This window comes from Scyliorhinus torazame, chromosome 5, assembly GCF_047496885.1.
Source record: "Scyliorhinus torazame isolate Kashiwa2021f chromosome 5, sScyTor2.1, whole genome shotgun sequence".
NCBI classification, from domain to species: Eukaryota; Metazoa; Chordata; class Chondrichthyes; order Carcharhiniformes; family Scyliorhinidae; genus Scyliorhinus; species Scyliorhinus torazame.
In genome coordinates, this window is record NC_092711.1 from 285,535,809 (window position 1) to 285,554,620 (window position 18,812).

At 45.9% G+C, this 18,812-nt stretch overlaps 1 protein-coding gene across 7 annotated transcripts in view; it reads right to left on the minus strand.

Annotated features, from left to right (window-relative positions):
* Positions 1 to 18,812, minus strand: part of lnx2b (ligand of numb-protein X 2b) — a 97,722-nt gene that overhangs the window by 19,212 nt on the left and 59,698 nt on the right. For 6 of the 7 annotated variants that reach the window (XM_072505644.1, XM_072505645.1, XM_072505649.1 and 3 more), the window contains 5 exons: positions 14,329 to 14,519; positions 7,083 to 7,279; positions 6,068 to 6,433; positions 4,271 to 4,426; positions 2,382 to 2,556 (listed from right to left, as the gene is read on the minus strand). In XM_072505644.1, coding sequence (XP_072361745.1) covers positions 2,382 to 2,556; positions 4,271 to 4,426; positions 6,068 to 6,433; positions 7,083 to 7,279; positions 14,329 to 14,519 — 1,085 coding nt within the window. The remainder of the gene's footprint in view (positions 1 to 2,381; positions 2,557 to 4,270; positions 4,427 to 6,067; positions 6,434 to 7,082; positions 7,280 to 14,328; positions 14,520 to 18,812) is intronic. The other variant, XM_072505650.1, reaches the window with a different exon arrangement.

Sequence of the window (18,812 nt, forward strand, 5' to 3'; positions counted from 1 at the left end):
GAGGTCTTTGTTGCCTCTTGTTTGAGCTCTTTATTGCCTCTTGATGTCTTCCATTGCCTCTTTGTGAGGACTTCCTTTTTCCCCTCTTTCTAGGCCCTTCTCCAATTTTCTTGTCCATAGCAATTTGTTCCTTTTTGTGGTTGCCGCTGTAAGTACTTTAAATGTATTTTTTTTAAAATTTAGGGTACCAATTGTTTTTTTCCAATTAAGGGGCAATTTATCATGGCCAGTCCACAGGGAGAATGTGCAAACTCCACAGATAGTGACCAGGGCCAGGATCAAACCTGGGTCCTCAGCGCCATGGGCAGCAGGGCTAACCACTGCACCGCCCGCCACTTTAAATGTATTAACTCTTTTAAGGGTATTGCCATTTTCAAGACTGTCGTCATCTTTCCCCCTCCCCCCCCCCCCCCCCCCCCCCCCACCCCCACACAGGATGTTGTTGCTCGGATAATTGTGTGACTTCCCTTTACAGGTGTATCTTGCAACAAATGTATCAATACAGGTATGAATATCTTGGGTTGTTTCTTTTTTGCTTACTCTTAAAGCTGCAGCACTACCCCCTAGTGCCTGTAGTTTTATTTAAGTTTTTGAACTTTTTAAACTGCAGCGGTTCTTTGCCTTTTATCCAAATTGCTTCTATTTAAATTTGAAGCCACAGCTCTTCTACCTGCCAGCTCTGCATGGCCATCTTCTCTGTTTTTTCACTCCACGTTTCTTTTTTTTTTTAAACCTTTGACTCTGCTGGCCAATTATACAGGTTTGATTTTCTACATCTGCCTTTCAGTTTCCTTAATGCAGTGAGTATCTTATAACTGTCGATCCTTTCTGATTCTACATTACTCCGGGTCTGGCATATCTCAATATTGCAAACGGGTCAGTGCGCCCAAAATGCGGCATTCTGGTGGGTACTTTTTTGCCCGAGATTAAAACAGGATACTCACAGGCGTTGGGCTAGAGGCAGTGCCATGATAATTTTATCCTTGTCGCCAAATGTGATGATGCACTTTCACAGACTTAATTTGTGAATATAAAAGGTATTTATTTATTTATTTTAAATAAATTTAGAGTACCCAATTCATTTTCTTTCCAATTAAGGGGCAATTTAGCATAGCCAATCCACCTAGCCTGCACATCTTTGGATTGTGGGAGCGAAACCCACACAAACATGGGGAGAATGTGCAAACTCCACACGGACAGTGTCCCAGAGACGGGATCGAACCTGGGACCTCAGCGCCGTGAGGCAGCAATGCTAACCACTGCCCACCGTGCTGCTATACAAAAGGTATTTATTAATAAGAAAACAACAGCCTCATGGTTGTGCCTAGCTCGCTATGTGTCTCCTGCCGAAGAGGGGATCTAGAGTCCCAATTGTTCCCCAAGCCATGTGACCCTTACTCTGCTGTGTTGCCCTTAAAGGAATGAGCATGACAGGCTTCATGATACAAAAGCCAAAGAGAGTAGTACTGGATACAGTAAAGAATTAAACAATGTGTCCAGATGAGGCGTGAATGGTTGCATACCAGTTGTCTGAATACAACATGAAGGCATAAAAAGTTAAATAAAACAAGAGCGAACTGGCAAAAACCACACAGCACAAAGTGATGACAGGTTACGATCTGAAATCGCTGAATTCAATGTTGAGTGCAGAAGGTTGTGGAGTATAGAGGAGAAAAGTACGGTGCTGTTCCTTGAACCCACATTGAGCTTCACAGGAAGCCTGAAGGAGCAGACCATAGGCAGAAAGGTCAGAGTGAGAGCAGGGTGGAGAAATAAATTGACAAGCTCCAGGAATCTCAGGGTCATGCTTGCCTTGTTCTATGCAGTGCTAGCTAATTTAGTACGGTGGGAGATTTTTTTTAAAGCTAGAATTGGCTTGTGTCTCTACATTACGGAAGATAACTTCAACTAAAGTTCACACTCTTAATAACTCCTGTGATTTCTAATAGAAATGCAACTATTTGCACATCAGGTGAGTGCAGGCTCAGACTCTACTGCAATGCTCTGCGGTTAATATCTTGTTGACAATTAATGTTTTAAGTTTGGACGCAAAGAGAGGCCGTTTGCACAAGGTACAGGAGAACAAACACCACCTGCGGAAATTCCCTCAGCAAAGAGAAAGCAAGAATACCGCACTGAGGGATTACATTCTGCCCAGACAGTAATTAGGTAGTAAGTAAATGGAGAAGATTATGGGCATACAAAGCCCTAGTAACATAACCAAAATCCTCCAAGATATGTTGCACAGCCATACATACAGGCACCATTTTTGTATCCCAAAATCTTAAAAAAGAGCCACTATGCTGTACCACGTACACTGTCGCCTAGGAATATAAGATTATGTCAATGAATTGTAACCCAAGAGTAAGTATACTCTTTACCTTTTTTGATTCTGCCATCCCTGTAGAGGCAGCCCACGGGCTGGATGCTGGTCACATAGATCGGAACCTTGTATTTATTTTCACGGCCACCTGAAATAGTTATTCCCAGAGACTCGCGAGGCTCCTTTTTCACTGGGATGTTCTTCTGTAGGCACAATGAAGTCTGTGATAGATCCTTAGGGGGAATAACAGCATTATTAAAAGGTTAAAAACTGTAAAGCTGCAAAAATTAGAGTTGGCTAGTTTAATGTTTAAGAGTACCCACTTCTTTTTTGTTCCAATTAAGGGGCAATTTAGCGTGGCCAATCCACCTACCCTGCACCTTTTTGGGTGTGGGGATGCGACCCACGCAGACACAGGGAGAAAATATGGTCCCAATTTACACATCAAAAGATTATAGTTGCATGCAGTTCCATTACTTTGTTGGGAACTTTTTTTAAAAAGATGAAGGGTGATGGGAAATTATGGATTTGTCATCCAATAATTCAGATGAAACCCTCCTCCTCCCTAATCTGGGAATATACTTGGCCGAACCAGAGGTTATCAATGGTTTTGGTTTAGATTAAGGAGGTAGTCCAGACAGTTCTTTCGCCATCCCTCACTTTTAAATGGTCTCCCTCCCCTTTAATTTATCATTTTTATTTTCCACTGAAGTGATTAGGATGTAATTTGCACCCAGGCCTTTATCCCGCTCACAACCATCCACCAGGTACAGGACCGGATGATAGACCTTGTCCCCATTTTCCTCCGCTTCCAGACGGGGATGTCGTTGCGTGGAGGAGACAGACCTGAGCCTGCATCTTTTCACTATGATCTCAAAGTGCATTGTGGCACTAATCCTTATGGAGCATTTAAGAGCTAAACATAAGCAATGAATGGAACACAACTGGGGAATCTTCTCGTGTTACAGCTGCGAGCAAACTGCTTTCACTCATACAGCAGACTAAAAGCAAAATCAGAGAGCAGGCATGTTAATCCAGATGCACTCATTTTCCATTACTTCTCCGTATGACATTGTCATAATGCAGACAGATCGGCTCAGGAGGAAATCATTTCATCCTCAGGGTGTCATTAAAGAACAAAGCAACTCCCCCCATTGACTGCAAGCTGCCAACATTTTCAGTGCTCTGAAGTACTTTCTCACGACAAAACTTGCCATGCATTCAGAATCAACAAGTAAATATACTTCTTATTGCATTGGTTTCAATCATCCCCGGCAGGAAGACAAAATCTTGATTTGAATCCCTTTTGTGATAATTGGGAGTGGCTGAAGGAATCAGACTTAAATAAAGACTCGCGTTACCTTGCCTTAAAATAGATAACAGTCATGTCACCATTAATCATCTTCCAAACTATCCTCTAGAATATGCGGCACACAAAGTTATGTTCAAGGCACAGCTCAATGACACAAATCTCCTTTCATCTGGCATCAACTTCAGTTGCATAGGTCCAAGGAAGTTTACATTCAACGTAATTCTTATACTCATCTTCATTTTTGAGCCTAAGGCATCAATAAAAATTACACCCAAACACCAGCCAATTTCCATTTTGATCAGCATTATACAATTGTTTTTATTCTGAAAAATAAACCAGGCCTAATTGAGAAAATAATAGATAAAAGTCAGAACTAAATTACTGCAATCTCAGACATTCTTCTTCAAGTTGGAAAAAAAAAACAGGCATTTTTAATTCAATAAGATCAGGCGATTTTTGGGCCGGAGGGCCTGTTCCTGGGCTGTATTGTTCTATGTTCTCCAAAAGTTCCTACGTTCAGCTCTTGGCAAAAAACTGGCTTATTTTGTATTTCAACAGTCACACAGGAGCGGGGACAGAACTCAGACAGAAAGCCAGTAAAAATGGTAGTCATTCACCATCGCGACATTACTTACCTTTTGATAGTGAGAGCGTCGTCGGCAATGATGCTGCAGTGACGTACTGCGATGTTGTGGGGGGTTGCTGTTGCTTGATCCAGCTTCATCAATAATTTCAGAGCCTTGTTGATCACTGCATCTCTGGATTGTAAAGTTAACGTTTCCTTCACCGGACTAAAGAGACAAACAGTAATTGGTTCATTTATTTCACATCAGTTGATCCTGATTTTTCTTCTGTCCTTCAAGTGGCTTAGACCTGCAGCAATACCTTCATGTCTCCCCTCCTCTGACAGGATAGTATCACTGAGAGTACCACCTCTGTTCAACTGATCAGGTTCATGCTGAGCATCTTATGCAGACATTGCTAATCAGTAAAATTCCGTCAGCCACAGGAATGTTTTAACCATATTGCCTATTCTACTGAGAACATAGCATTGACCACAAACATTGTAGCTCATCCATCCAACATCTATTCTCCACTCATGTGGCACCCTCTTGCTTCTGAAAACAATTGATGCAAAAAATTCTGATAAAGTGACACTCAGAATATTTCATAGAATTTACAGTGCAGCAGGAGGCCATTCGGCCCATCGATTCTGCACCGGCCCTTACAAAGAGCACCCCACTCAAGCCCACGTATCAACCCTAACCCCGTAACCTCCAGTTAACCTTTTTTGTTAAGACACTAAGAGCAACTTAGAATGGCCAATTCACCTAACCCGCACATCTTTGGACTGTGGGAGGAACCCGGAGCACCCAAGGAAATCCACGCAGACTCGGGGAGAACGTGCAGACTCCGCACAGACAGTGACCCAAGCCGGGAATCAAACCTGGGACCATGGAGATGTGAAGCGACTGTGCTAACCACTATGCTACCGTGCTGCCCATAGATTATATGGGCAGAACTGTATACTTATTAACATTCCTTGGCCTCTTGCTTTAATGGAATGATGGGTCAATGCTGCAGTCTATATTCTGACCAGTTAGGGGAAATGCTAGGCCTCCACTCAGCAACTGTCCAGGATAACACGTTTTAAATCAAAATTTCACCCCATTGGGAACTGCAACTTTAGATTCATGTTTGATCCTTCCACCGAGCAGTGTGACCCTTGAGCAAGGCACTGCTTTGGATTGAAACTGCTGACAAAAAGTTAGCTCAAATATCCAAAGCGGTTTAATGGAATTTGAGGGGGTGGGGGTAGAAAGAGTTAGGAACAACAGGATGGCACAGTGGTAAGCACTGTTACCTCACAGCCCCAGGGTCCCGGGCATTGTTAGGTGGATTGGCCATGCTATATTGCCCCTTCAAGATGTCCAAAAGGTTAGCTCGGGTTATTGAGATAGGGTGGAGGCGTGGGCTTAAATAGGGTGTACTTTCCAAGGGACGGTGCAGACTCGATGGGCCGAATGGCCTCCTTCTGCACTGTAAATTCTGTAAAACATTACTTCCGCGCACAGCATTAGAACGCCATGTTGGTGAGGGGCCGGCGTGCGTAAGACGTTCCCCACGCATGCGCAGGTTGGTGCGGCCCAACCCCAACTGCGCATGCGCGGGTTTGCGCGGCGCCCATTTGGTGGCGCTAAGGATGCTGGAGCGGCGTGAACTCTGGGGGCCAGAATAGGTTGTGTCCGGGCCCTGTTTGCGCCGTCGTACACTTGGCCTCAATATCGGAGAATCGCCCCCTAAGAAAAATGGACGAAAGAGTAGCTGAAGTCAATCTTTATAAAAAAGGGATGAACTGGTTTGATTTTAAATGTCTAATACTAAAAATCCTTCTGCTCTGAACTCGGGGTGCTTTGGAAGGCTGAATTTACCTGTATTATCTGGGCTGCAATTTCTGGCGTTCCATTTTTGAGGTCCTGCTGATTAATCATAAGCACTTTATCGTTATTACGCAGCTTTCCATCCCGAGCAGCCAAGCCACCTGCCAGCAGATCCAAAATAAACACTCCAGGCTCATCCGGCTTCCGAATTAGTTTAATGCCTAGTGGCTCGCCTCGGTCCCTTTTATGCAAAGTTACATTCACAGTCTGCTTGTGGCTGCTGCTCCTTTCCTGTGAAGATCCCCGAATGGCAAACCCTCTTTCTTGAAGCACTGTGAGCCGTGATATGGAGCAGGGCCTTCGCAGCACAGTAATGGCATAGCTGTGTGGCACGCTGGTGATGTTTACACCATTCACCTGCAAGGAACGGAATAAGGCAAGTTTAAAGCAAAATATCGCAGATGCCGGTAATCTGAAATAAAGCAATTCTGAAGAAGAGTCATGCAGAATCGAAACGTCAACTCTCTTCCTCTCTCCACAGCTGTTGCCAGATCTACAGAGCTTTTCCAGAATTTACCGTTCTTAGGCAAAGGAGAAAAATGGATTTTTTGCATTCTGTATGTCTGATCAAAGAGTTACTACACTATTGGGAAACGGGCGGCTAAGCCCCTTAATGATGGCGACGTTAACTCCCAAACACTATCTACATGCCCATGGACACCCATCAGCCTGTCAGTCCAAGCAAAGTGGAGGCCACGTCTTTTTGGACTCATTACATGCAGCACCTTCACTGCAATCAGAAAGGAAAATACTTTTATTCCATTGATCTGTGGTGTCCTGAACCACATCCCAACAGCGAAATGAAAGCTTGCCGATCCATTACACCATTCACCTCCCTGAACGAGTAGTTGTTTTTTGAAAATGCTTGAAACCTTAAAACCCAACATGGCATAAAGAATCTCAGTCTCAGTCAATAAGTAAAAAAGAGCAACACTGAAGACTTCACAGGTTAGATTGTACATCATATCAGAGTCGGAAGCAGCACTATCGGTGGCGAGCCAATTACCTCCGTTATGTGGTCTCCAGGTGCAAGTTTTCCATTTCGAGCAACGATGCTGTCACGAAGAATCTCTTGAATCACAATGTTGCACAGCGGTGTATCTTTACCCCCAACTATGTGAATACCCAGCTCCTCCTGAGGATCCACACGATGAATTTCAACTACAGTCGTTTCTGCCAAAAGGCTGGACAATCGAGGCAAGTCTGCAGCAAAAAGAAAATGGTTTCAGTTTCATTCGAGGGGAACAAATAATGGCGGATCACACCAAAATTAATCACAGCCTAAACGGATCTGATGTTTTCGACAGCATTTTAAGGAAGTGTTATGGAGTGGGGAGGGGATTGTGAATGATATCTATTCTGGAGATTAGAAACAAAAATTAGCACAGAACATAGAACATAGAACATAGAACAATACAGCGCAGTACAGGCCCTTCGGCCCACGATGTTGCACCGAAACAAAAGCCATCTAACCTACACTATACCATTATCATCCATATGTTTATCCAATAAACTTTTAAATGCCCTCAATGTTGGCGAGTTCACTACTGTAGCAGGTAGGGCATTCCACGGCCTCACTACTCTTTGCGTAAAGAACCTACATCTGACCTCTGTCCTATATCTATTACCCCTCAGTTTAAGGCTATGTCCCCTCGTGCTAGCCATTTCCATCCGCGGGAGAAGGCTCTCACTGTCCACCCTATCTAACCCTCTGATCATTTTGTATGCCTCTATTAAGTCTCCTCTTAACCTTCTTCTCTCCAACGAAAACAACCTCAAGTCCATCAGCCTTTCCTCATAAGATTTTCCCTCCATACCAGGCAACATCCTGGTAAATCTCCTCTGCACCCGTTCCAAAGCCTCCACGTCCTTCCTATAATGCGGTGACCAGAACTGTACGCAATACTCCAAATGCGGCCGTACCAGAGTTCTGTACAGCTGCAACATGACCTCCTGACCTTTTACATCCTCTGGTGGCCCAGAGTAATTAGCCCAATTAAGTACTTTTTGAATTGTGTCATAATGGAGGAAAAGCGACATCCGATAGTCACAAAGTAAGCTCCCACAAATAGCACTGTATTAATGACCTTGGAATCATAGAAACCTACAACATAGAAGGAGTACCCAATTCATTTTTTTCCAATTAAGGGGCAATTTAGTATGGCCAATCCACCTACCCTGCACATCTTTGGATTGTGGGGACGAAACCCACGCAAACACGGGGAGAATGTATAAACTCCACACGGACAGTGATCCAGAGCCGGGATCGAACCTGGGACCTCGGCGCCGTGAGGCAGCAATGCTATACACTGCGCCACCGTGTTGCCCTACAACATAGAAGGAGACCATCTAGCCCATGGTGTCCCCTTTGACCAACAAGGAGCCATCAGTCTAATTCGACTTCCCAGATCATGGGTTCATAATCTAGTGAACGTCCAATTACTTTTCAAATGTTGAGGAGATTTTCTGCCTCCACCAGCCTTTCTTTCTGGCACCATCAAAGAACAAAGAAAAGTACAGCACAGGAACAGGCCTTCGGCCTTCCAAGCCTGCGCTGACCACGCTGCCCGTCTAACCTAAAACCTTCTGCACTTCCAGGATCCGTATCCCTCTATTCCCATCATTTTCAAGACACCCCCTAAACGTCACTGTTGAAACTGCTTCCACCACCTCATCCAGCAGCAAGTTTGAGGCACCCACTATCCTCTTGCGTAAAAACCTTGGGTGAAAAAGAAACCCCCTCTAATCCCCCCTTTAAACCTACTAGGGCGGCACGGTAGCATAGTGGTTAGCACTGCTGCCCACGGCGCTGAGGACCAGGGTTCGATCCTGGCCTCGGGTCACTGTGTGTGTGGAGTTTGCACATTCTCCCTGTATCTGTGTGGGTCTCACCCCCCCAACCCAAAGATGAGCCGGGTAGGTGGATTAACCACGCTAAATTGCCCTCAACTGGAAAAAAATAATTGGGTACTCTTCCTACCCAAAACTCTAAATCTATGCCCACTGGTTATGGACCTCTTAATCAAGGGGAGTAGGACCTTCCTATCCACTCTATTTAGATCTCTCCTCCTAATTTAAAACATGCTAGCTCTTCCTCGCTGCCTTCTCTGGTCAATAGTCAATCTTCCCTCGTGACTAAAATTCCAGGCAGCATCCTTAGAAATCATCTCTTTATCAGTTTAATAAATGTTCTTCCTTCAAAAATATTGGATCTGAGCAGACTAACAATGGACAAGGACTTCAATAAATCCAAAGCAAAAACAGAACATGTTGGAAATATTCAGTACGTCAGGCACCACATTTGAACAAAGTGAAGAAAGTTAACGTTTTAGCACCAATCTTTTGACGAAAGCAGAAAATGCAACTCGAATTGTTCAGTTTATTTGTTTCAGATTTCCAAAACGCTGCAGTGTTTTATCGTACAGAATAACTGATTGACAGTATGAAGGAAATACTTTTGAGCGTTCTTGACAAATTGCCATGGATGTATTGTCCAAACTCATAGTACGCACTCACATTAGTGGCAGAGTACAGCATAATGAAATCAATCTATCATTGACAATAGAAGACAATAGAAGGAATACAGTTTCCCATTGTAGGCTGCATGGGAGTCCAGATGAGTACTGCAAAGCTTTCATAAGGCCTTGGCAGTGATGATGATCTGTTACTGTACTTTCACTACCTTCCACTTTGTATTTTCCCCTATGCCAGAATTAACATTGAATTGAGTTTGCAGGAACTACATAGAGCAGGACTATCGACTGCCAAACGGTTACATTGTAGTGTTCTTTTTCTTGATCCAGCTGAGATCAAAGGGATGTCATTGCTATGAAATGGAATTTTCTGACAACTGGTATTATTCCCAGATCGAGTTAACATTGAGTAATGGGCTCAGATTGAAACCCACATCTTGCTTCAGGCTCTTTTGCCCAAACCATTTGCAACCTATGCAGGAGAGGAGCAGAATGACTCCCTGAAGAATATGGGTTACTCTCATTCCAAATACATTCAAAGCTTGTGACTCCAAATCTCGTATGTTATGGGTTTGCACATTTATGCCAAATCACTAGTGTTTGCCTTTCGCAGGCATTGCCCTCGCAGTCTGTTTGACTGCTAAACCTCCAACTGGTTAATCCCGATGCAAGCAAATATCCGAGAATCACTTGCTTTGTGCAAGTTGCGTGCCTTTTTTTCTCAGCACCGATATGAAGTCCTGCTTGATGCAACAATTCTAACCCACTTTGTGTTCCATAAAACGATAGACAACTTTCAATCCATCTGCCTAGAGAATTTCGAAAAATTTGTAAATGTTATCAGAGATCTGGGCGCACTTTTTAAACACTTTAAACACAAAGTGATAAAATTATTAAAGGGTAAGCTCATTAAATTTTGCATTATTTTCCTTTTTTCCCTTGTGGATTGAAAACCCTGCTTTCACCCAGCGATTAAAGAGTATCCAATTCATTTTTCCAATTAAGGGGCAATTTAGCGTGGCCAATCCACCTACCCATCACATCTTTTTGGGTGGTGGGGGAGAATGTGCAAACTCGACAAGGACAGTGACCCAGGGCCGTGATCGAACCTGGGACCTGGGCACCGTGAGGCAGCATTGTTAACCAGTGCACCACCGAAAATGATCCCAAGTGTTCACGTGGTTAAGATGGACTAAAACATATATAAACATTGAAGTGTGTGCATATATCGGGGGCGGGATTCTCTCAGCCCAGGTCGGGCTGGAGAATCGGCGGGATGGGCATGAATCGCGCGACGCCGGTCCGCCGATTCTCCGGAGAGCGGAGAATCAGAGCCACTGGCTCCGGCGCGGTTGGCACACACCGGTCGGGGGCTGCTCTACTCAGGGCCCCCCCGGCGATTCTCTGACTGGGATCGGCCAAGCGGCCACGCAAATCCTCCCCCCGAGTCCCACCGGCGCTGGTTTTGGGGGGGGGGGGGGGCCTCCGCTGTGGCCTCGCCCACGATCGGGGCCAACCGATCGGCAGGCCGGCCTCTTAGGCTGGGGGCCTCTTTTGTTCCACGCCGGCCCCTGTAGCCCTACGCCATGTTGAGAAACGCGACGACGCTTACGACAGCGTCAACACTTAGCCTCAGGATCAGAGAATCCTGCCCCGTATCTTATGGTGATTAGGTTGTGTGCATTTTAAATTTCTTTTAAAAAAATTGTTAATTTTGGACTGAATAATATTGGCAGCAGGAAAGCGCTATTAAGGCACCTTATGCCAGGGCATGAGCATCACTACCTAGGCCAGCATTCATTGTCCATCCCTAATTGTTCCTGAGAAAGTGGTGGTGAGCTGCCTCCTTAAACCACTGCAGTGCATGTGATGTAGGTACACCCACAGCACTATACAGCACTATTAGAGACGGGGTACCAGAATTTTGACCTAGCGACAGTGAAGGAATGGTGATATAGTTCCAAGTCAAGATGGTGATATGCTTGGAGGGGAACTTGCAGGTGGTAGTTTTCTGCTGCATCTGCTGCCCTTGTCTTTCTAGGTAGTAGAGGTCTAGGTTTTAAAGGGACTGTCTAAGGAGCCTTGGCAAATTCCAGCACCATCTTGATGATACACACTGATACCACTGTGTATCAGTGGTGGAGAGAGTAGATGTTGAAGGTAGCGGATTGAGTGCCAATCAAGCGGGCTGCTTTGGCCTCAAATGCTATGGAGCTTCTTGAGTGTTGTTGGAGCTGCATTCATCCAGGTAAGTCACACGTCTGACTTGTGCCTTGTAGATGGTGGACAGGCTTTGGGAAGCCAGGTGGTGAGTTACTCACTGCAGAATTCCCAGCCTCTGACCTGTTCATGTAGCCACAAGATTTGTATGGGTGGTCCAGCAAAGTGTTCTGGTCACGGTAACCACCAGGATTATAATAGTCAATCTTTATTATTGTCACAAGTGTGAAAACCCCAAAGTCGCCACATTCCGGTGCATGTCATGGTACACAGATGGAGAATTCAGAATTTTCAATTAACCTAACAAGCAGGTCTTTTGGGATTTGTGGGAGGAACCCGGAGTACCCGAAGGAAACCCATATAGACACGGGGAGAGCGTGTAGACTCCGCACAGACAGTGACCCAAGCTGGGAATCGAACCTGGGACCCTGGCGCTAAGACGCAACAGTGCTAGCCACTGTGCTACCATGCCATGTTGATAGTAGGGGGGTCAGCGATGGTAATGCCACTGAATGTCAAGGGGAGATGATTGGATTCTGTCTTGTTTGAGATGGTCATTGCCTGGCACTTGTGTGTATTATATAAATATAAATTAGATCGGGCGAAACAGCTGGATTGTAATGCAGAAGCACGGGTTCAATTCCCGTACTGGCCTCCCGAACAGGTGCCGGAATGTGGCGACTAGGGGCTTTTGAAGCCTACTTGTGACAGATTATTATTATTATTATTATTATATAATGGACACGATTGAACGAAAAAGAGACTCCAGGTGCGAGATTCTCCGGCCCCCCGCCGGGTCGGAGAATCGCTGGGGGCTGGCGTGAATCCCGCCCCGCTGGTTGCCGAATTCTCCGGCACCGGATATTCACCGGGGGTGGGAATCGCGCTGCGTGGTTGGCGGCGCCCCCCACCCCCCCCGGGTGATTCTCCGGCCGTGATGGGCCGAAGTCCCGCTGCTGGAATGCCTGTCCCGCCGGAGAGAATCAAACCACCTCTCTTACCGGCGGGACAAGGCAGCGCGGGCGGGCTCCGGGGTCCTGGGGGGGCGCGGGGCGATCTGGCCCCGGGGGGTGCCCCCACGGTGGCCTGGCCCGTGATCGGGGCCCACCGATCCACGGGCGGGCCTGTGCCATGGGGGCACTCTTTTCCTTCCACCTTCGCCATGGTCTCCACTATGGCGGAGGCGGAAGAGTCCCCCTCCACTGCGCATGCGCGGGGATGCCGTGAGCGGCCGATGACGCTCCCGCGCATGCGCCGCCCGGCAAAGTCATTTCCGCGCCAGCTGGCGGGGCACCAAAGGCTTTTCCCACCAGCTGGCGGGGCGGAAATCAGTCCGGCACGGGCCTAGCCCCTCAAGGTGAGGGCTCGGCCCCTCAAGGTGCGGAGAATTCCGCACCTTTGGGGCGGCGCGATGCCGGACTGATTCGCGCCGTTTTTGGCGCCGGTCGGTGGACATCGCGACGATTGCGGAGAATCCCGCCCCAGTTGTGGGATATGCCGCTGAGGCCTCACTTTCCTGGACTCAGGCGATCTGCTCATCAGTGCAGGCAGAGATCAGGGCTCCATTTTTAAAAGGCGCCCCAGTCTCTCAATTCCTCAATGCAACTTCCCAGATTCTTAAAAATGATTAACCACCATCTAGAATGCACAGACCAGATTAGGGCTGGGATTCTCCGATCCCGCGCCGGGTCGGAGAATCGGCGGGGAGGGGAGCCCGAGAATTACGGCACATGCTCCGACGCCGGACCGCCGATTCTCCGGCAACCAGAGAATCGGTGGCAATCGTGCCCGCGGGGTCGCCGCCTCACCGGTCGGGGGCCGTTGAAAGTGGGCCCCGATGATTCTCCGCGCCTCAACGGGCCGAGTGCCTGCCGCGTTCAGCCAAGTCCCGCCAGCGTGGGTTCAGTATGGTCCTACCCGGTGGGACCTCGGAGTTCTGGCTGCGGGAGCCGTCCTGGTGTTGGGGGGTGGGGGGGATCCAACTCCGGTGGGTGCCTCCACGGTGGCCAGCGATCGGCGGGCGGGCTCATTCCGTGGGGGGCCTATATTCCTCCACGCCCGGCCCCTGTAGGGCTCCGCCATATTGCCCGGGGGCCGGCGCGGAAGCGGCAATGCACACGCTTGCGCGGACCCGCGCCAGCCGTGGCGCGCCGGCTCTCGAGCGCTGGAGCAGCGGACACCACTCCGGCGCCGTACTACCCCCGTAGGAAGGGGTGAATGCCCTCTGGAGGACCTTTGGTGCCGGAGTTGCTTGCGCCGCTTTTGACGCCGGCGTCAGAACTTGGCCGCGGGATCGGAGAATCCCGGCCTAGGTCTTTCAAATTGCTCCAGATTATTCATTACATTTGTGATTAATAATTTCAGTTCACGAACATGACAAGCAGAAACCTAAATGGAAGGCATGCAACCCAGAAATAAAACGCTGATTAAATACATTTTGAAAGCTAAGAGAAATGGGTCTCCTCCTCAATCAACTTGGTACCATTGTCTTTAAACCTGAACATAGCTTTCTGCAAGGAAGGTTGTTTTCAATTTTATGAAGACCAGGCAGATTCTTACCATCTTCTTCACGATCCTCTTCAAAGGCAGGGTTAACAAGTCCAGGCTCAGCTGTGCGGAGTGAAACAACTGCTGACGTCGAACCTTCTGCGGCTACTGTTGCATCATTGGTCGCAGTTTCTTGGTTTGTCTTCAAGCTAGACTGTCTCTTGTTTTCAATTTTGACTCTGTATTTTGTCAAACCAAGGCATCTAAGAAGAATCAAAAGATCATCTTGTGTTAGGCAAGAGAAACTGAAATCGGGGCAATACGAGACTGTTACAATGCATTAAAAACTGTTTCGCCCCACACACAACCTGAAAAGAAAATGTAATTGCCTCTGAGGCACTACAGTAGATTTCAAAAGATTTTTTCTGTGGGAACACCTGTAAATTTCATCACACGCCCAGGGACCACACTCTTGGAAAAGACCAACACATTCCAGAGATGCTTTGCGAATACTGACACACTTCAGGCATCCCATTGATGCCCTCAGCCTCCAGCTTTACCGTGCCCCTCCCACACCATTCACCACCCCCTACCCCCGCCACCTCCTCTCTCACTTTCAAAAGTATGCACAGAAATCCAAAGAACAACGACATTTTCAATGCAGAAAATGTGCAGTAATGTCAAATGTGATCAAAATACATCATGCACAATGTTCAGGAAACTGCTGCCAGAATGTCCAGCACCAGTTAGTCAGAAATAAGACCTCCCAAATCGCATTTTCAAATCTTTTTTGCTTTTTTGTAACACCTTCATATCTTCAGGGTGTCACAAATGTTCAGAGTCAATTAATTATTTGTTCGATTTCTTTTTCAGGCAAACATGATTGCCAACTTCTGCACTGTAAATTCTATGATTCTATGAACTTGTGCTCGACAAGTGCTCCAGAACTTGCCTCACCCCTAGTCAAGTTGTTCCAGTACGGCTACAACACTGGCATCTACCCGGCAATGTGGAAAATTGCCCAGGGGTGTCCTGTACCCAAGAAACAGGACAATTCCAACCCAGCCAATTACTGCCCTATCAGTCTACTCTCCGTCATCAGCAAAGTGATTTTAACCATTTACTTGTTTTCATATAGATGGCTAATGAAATATTGCTCATGTTTAGGAGGTTCTCTGTGGTGTAGATCATTTTCAAGGTCGGAGTCGCAATGCCATCCATCAGTGGGAGGAGACTGGAGAATTCTTTATGCGTGGGACATAGATAATGTAATTAATGGGAGGAACCAGGTGTGTCTGTAGTTTTGCAGTTTGCCATAGAATTTGAGTCTAACTAGAAGAATTTTCAGATTGTTCCTGAATGGATCTGTCTCTCTCCAAAGGGCTGCATGGAGAAGCAATTTAATATAGGACTTGGGGCTAATGGGATCAGGGTATTGAATTTGATGAACAGCCATGATCATAATGAATGGTGGAACAGGTTCGAAGGGCTGAGTGGCCTCCTCCTGCTTCTATTTTCTATGTACAGTTCTATGCAACCATAGGCTAATTTGTTTAAAAATAACAGCACCCCCTCCCTTAATCCAAAATCAGATTGGCATTTTACGAAATAGAAACTCAATAGCATTTGCGAATATAAAAACAAAATCAGTTGGGGAATTAATAAAGAGTGATAGTAAGCTGATTAAGGATTAACATAGTTGGTTTATAATTTGGCAGACTCTCCAGTGAATATTTCAGTTAGTTACAAGGTTCAAATCAATATGCAACAACACATGCTTTTCAAAAACGGCAAGAAGTATTATCAACCTATCCACTAACAAAATTAGGGAATCAATATCTATGCTGTACAGTATGAGGGGGGGGGGAAGGAGGATAAACTCAGGTAGATTCTCCCACGTTTGAGGAAGTTTAAAAGGCTCTTATGTTACCAACTGAGCTCTCCCTCAATCGTAATGGTGTGATCCACATTGGCTCCTGGTCAAACAACGCCTTGATTTTAACATTTGCTTCCTTGTATTAACAAATCCCTCCAGGACCTCGCCTCTCTCTATCCATGTTGTTTCCTCTAACCCACGATGCTCTGAACTATCAGCACTCCATTTAATTCCAGAGTTTGGAGCTTCCCTGAATTTATTCAGTCTACCGCCTGTGGCTGTACCTCGGCCTGAAACTCTGGGATTATCTCCGTAAACCTCTCTAACTCTATTTTTTCCATTAAGTCGCTCCTTAAAACCCACCTTTGACCAATCTTTTCTATAGATACTTCAAAAAGAAAAAAATAAGAGTGCACAAAGTGAGTGCTAATCCTGTGTGGCTGGGGAATTAATAATGGTAAATAAGGCAGATGAACTGAACAGGCATTTTGCATCGGTCTTCACTATTGAGGATACAAATAAGATCCCAGAAATTGCTGTAAATCAGGAAATGAAAGGGAGTGGGGAACTCAAGAAAATTACAATCACCTGAATAGTGGTGCTGAGCAAATTGTTGGAGCTGTGTCTGACAAGCTCCCAAGGCCCTGATGGAATTCATCTAGGGCCTTAAAAGAAGTGGCTAGTAAGATAGTTGATGCGTTGGTTTTAATTTTCCAATATTTCCAAGGTTCCATTATATTGGAAAATAGAGAATGCAATTCCTTTATACATAAAAGGAGGGAGACAGAAAGCAGAAAGCTCCAGGCTAGTTAACTTTAAAAAAATGTTTTACCGAATTCATTTTTTTCCAATTAAGGGGCAATTTAGCGTGGTCAATCCACCTACCCTGCACATCTTTGGTTTGTGGGGGCGAAACCCACGCAAACACGGGGAGAATGTGCAAACTCCACATGGACAGTGACCCAGAGCCGGGATCGAACCTGGGACCTCGGCGCCGTGAGGCAGCAATGCTAACCACTGCCCACCGTGCTGCTATACAAAAGGCCCCAGGTTAGTTAACTTAACAACTGCTGTCGGGCAGCACGATGGCACAATGGTTAGCACAGTTGCCTCACGGCGTTGAGGTCCCAGGTTCGATCCCAGCTCTGGGTCATTGTCCGTGTGGAGTTTGCACATTCTCCCTGTGTTTGCTTGGGTTTCGCCCCCACATCCCAAAGATGTGCAGGGTAGGTGGATTGGCTACGCTTAATTGCCCCTTAATTGGAAAAAATGAATTGGGTACTCTTAATTTATATTTAAAAAATAAAAAAAAAAACTTAACAACTGCCAGAGGGAAAATGTTAGGAACTACAGCAAAGCACTTGGAAAAATTAATGGTAATCAGGCAGAGTCAACATGGTTTGGTGTGGGAAATTATATTAATGAAAGGATTGGAGTTCTTTGAAGAAGTAACAATTGGAGTGGATAAGGGGACACTGGTGAATGTACTGTACTTAGATTTCCAGAAGGCATTTAATAAAGTGCCATATCAAAGGTTATTGTGGAAAATAAAATCTTGTGGTGTAGGGGGTAGCACATTGGAATGGATAGAAGCTTGGCTAGCTAACAGGAAACAGAGAATAGACATCAAATGGTCATTTTCCGGTTAACTGGATGCAACTTGTGGTGTGCCACATGGATCAGTGCTGGGGCCTCAATGTTTTACAAATGATATAAAGTGACTTGGGCAAAGGGACTGAGGTTTGGTTGCTAAAATTGTGAATGATACTTAGACAGGTAGGAAAGTAAATTGTGACGTGGATACAAGGTGAGAAAGGAATATAGATAGGATAAGTGGGTGGGAAAAGATCTGGCAAATGGAGTATAATGTGGGAAAATGTGAAATTATCCATTTTGGCCGGATGAATATAAAGGAATATTATCTAAATGATGAGCTCTGAAATCAGAGGGATCTGGGTTCCTAGTGCATACATCACAAAAAGGTTAGTATGTAGGTACAGAAAATAATTTTAAAAGTTCATAGAATGTTATCATTTATTGAGAGAGTATTGAATACAAAAGTAGAGAGTGATGCTTCAGTTATTTTTTTTTAAATTAAGGGACAATTTAGCGTGGCCAATCCAGCTACCCTGCACATCTTTGGGTGGTGGGGATGGTGAGACCCACACAGAAACAGGGAGAATGTGCAAACTCCACACAGACAGTGATCCGGGGTGGGAACAAATCCCGGTTCCTGACGCAGTGAGCAGCAGTGCTAACCACTGCGCCAGCATGTCACCCTATGCTTCAGTTATACAGGGCATTGGTGAGACCATACCTGGAGTAACGTGTAGAGCATTGGTCTCTTTATTTCAGGAAGGATATAAATGCATCAAAAGCAGTTCACAGTCCAATACTTAGAATGGGAGGGTTGTCTTATGAGGACAGGTTGGACAGGCTAGGCTTGTATCTGGAGTTCCGGAGAGGAAGAGGAAACTTGATTGAAGCATATAAGATCCTGAGGGTGCTGTGTTGGGTAGGCTGGGTCGATGTGGACTGCACTTGATGCAGTGTAGCGAGAGACACACCTCCAACACTTGATAAGATGCAACACAATTTTATTTAACATCTAAACTATTGTACATGTTCAACTGTGGGTTGACACTATGCTGACTTGACTGGAGACCTGATGCTAGCTTAA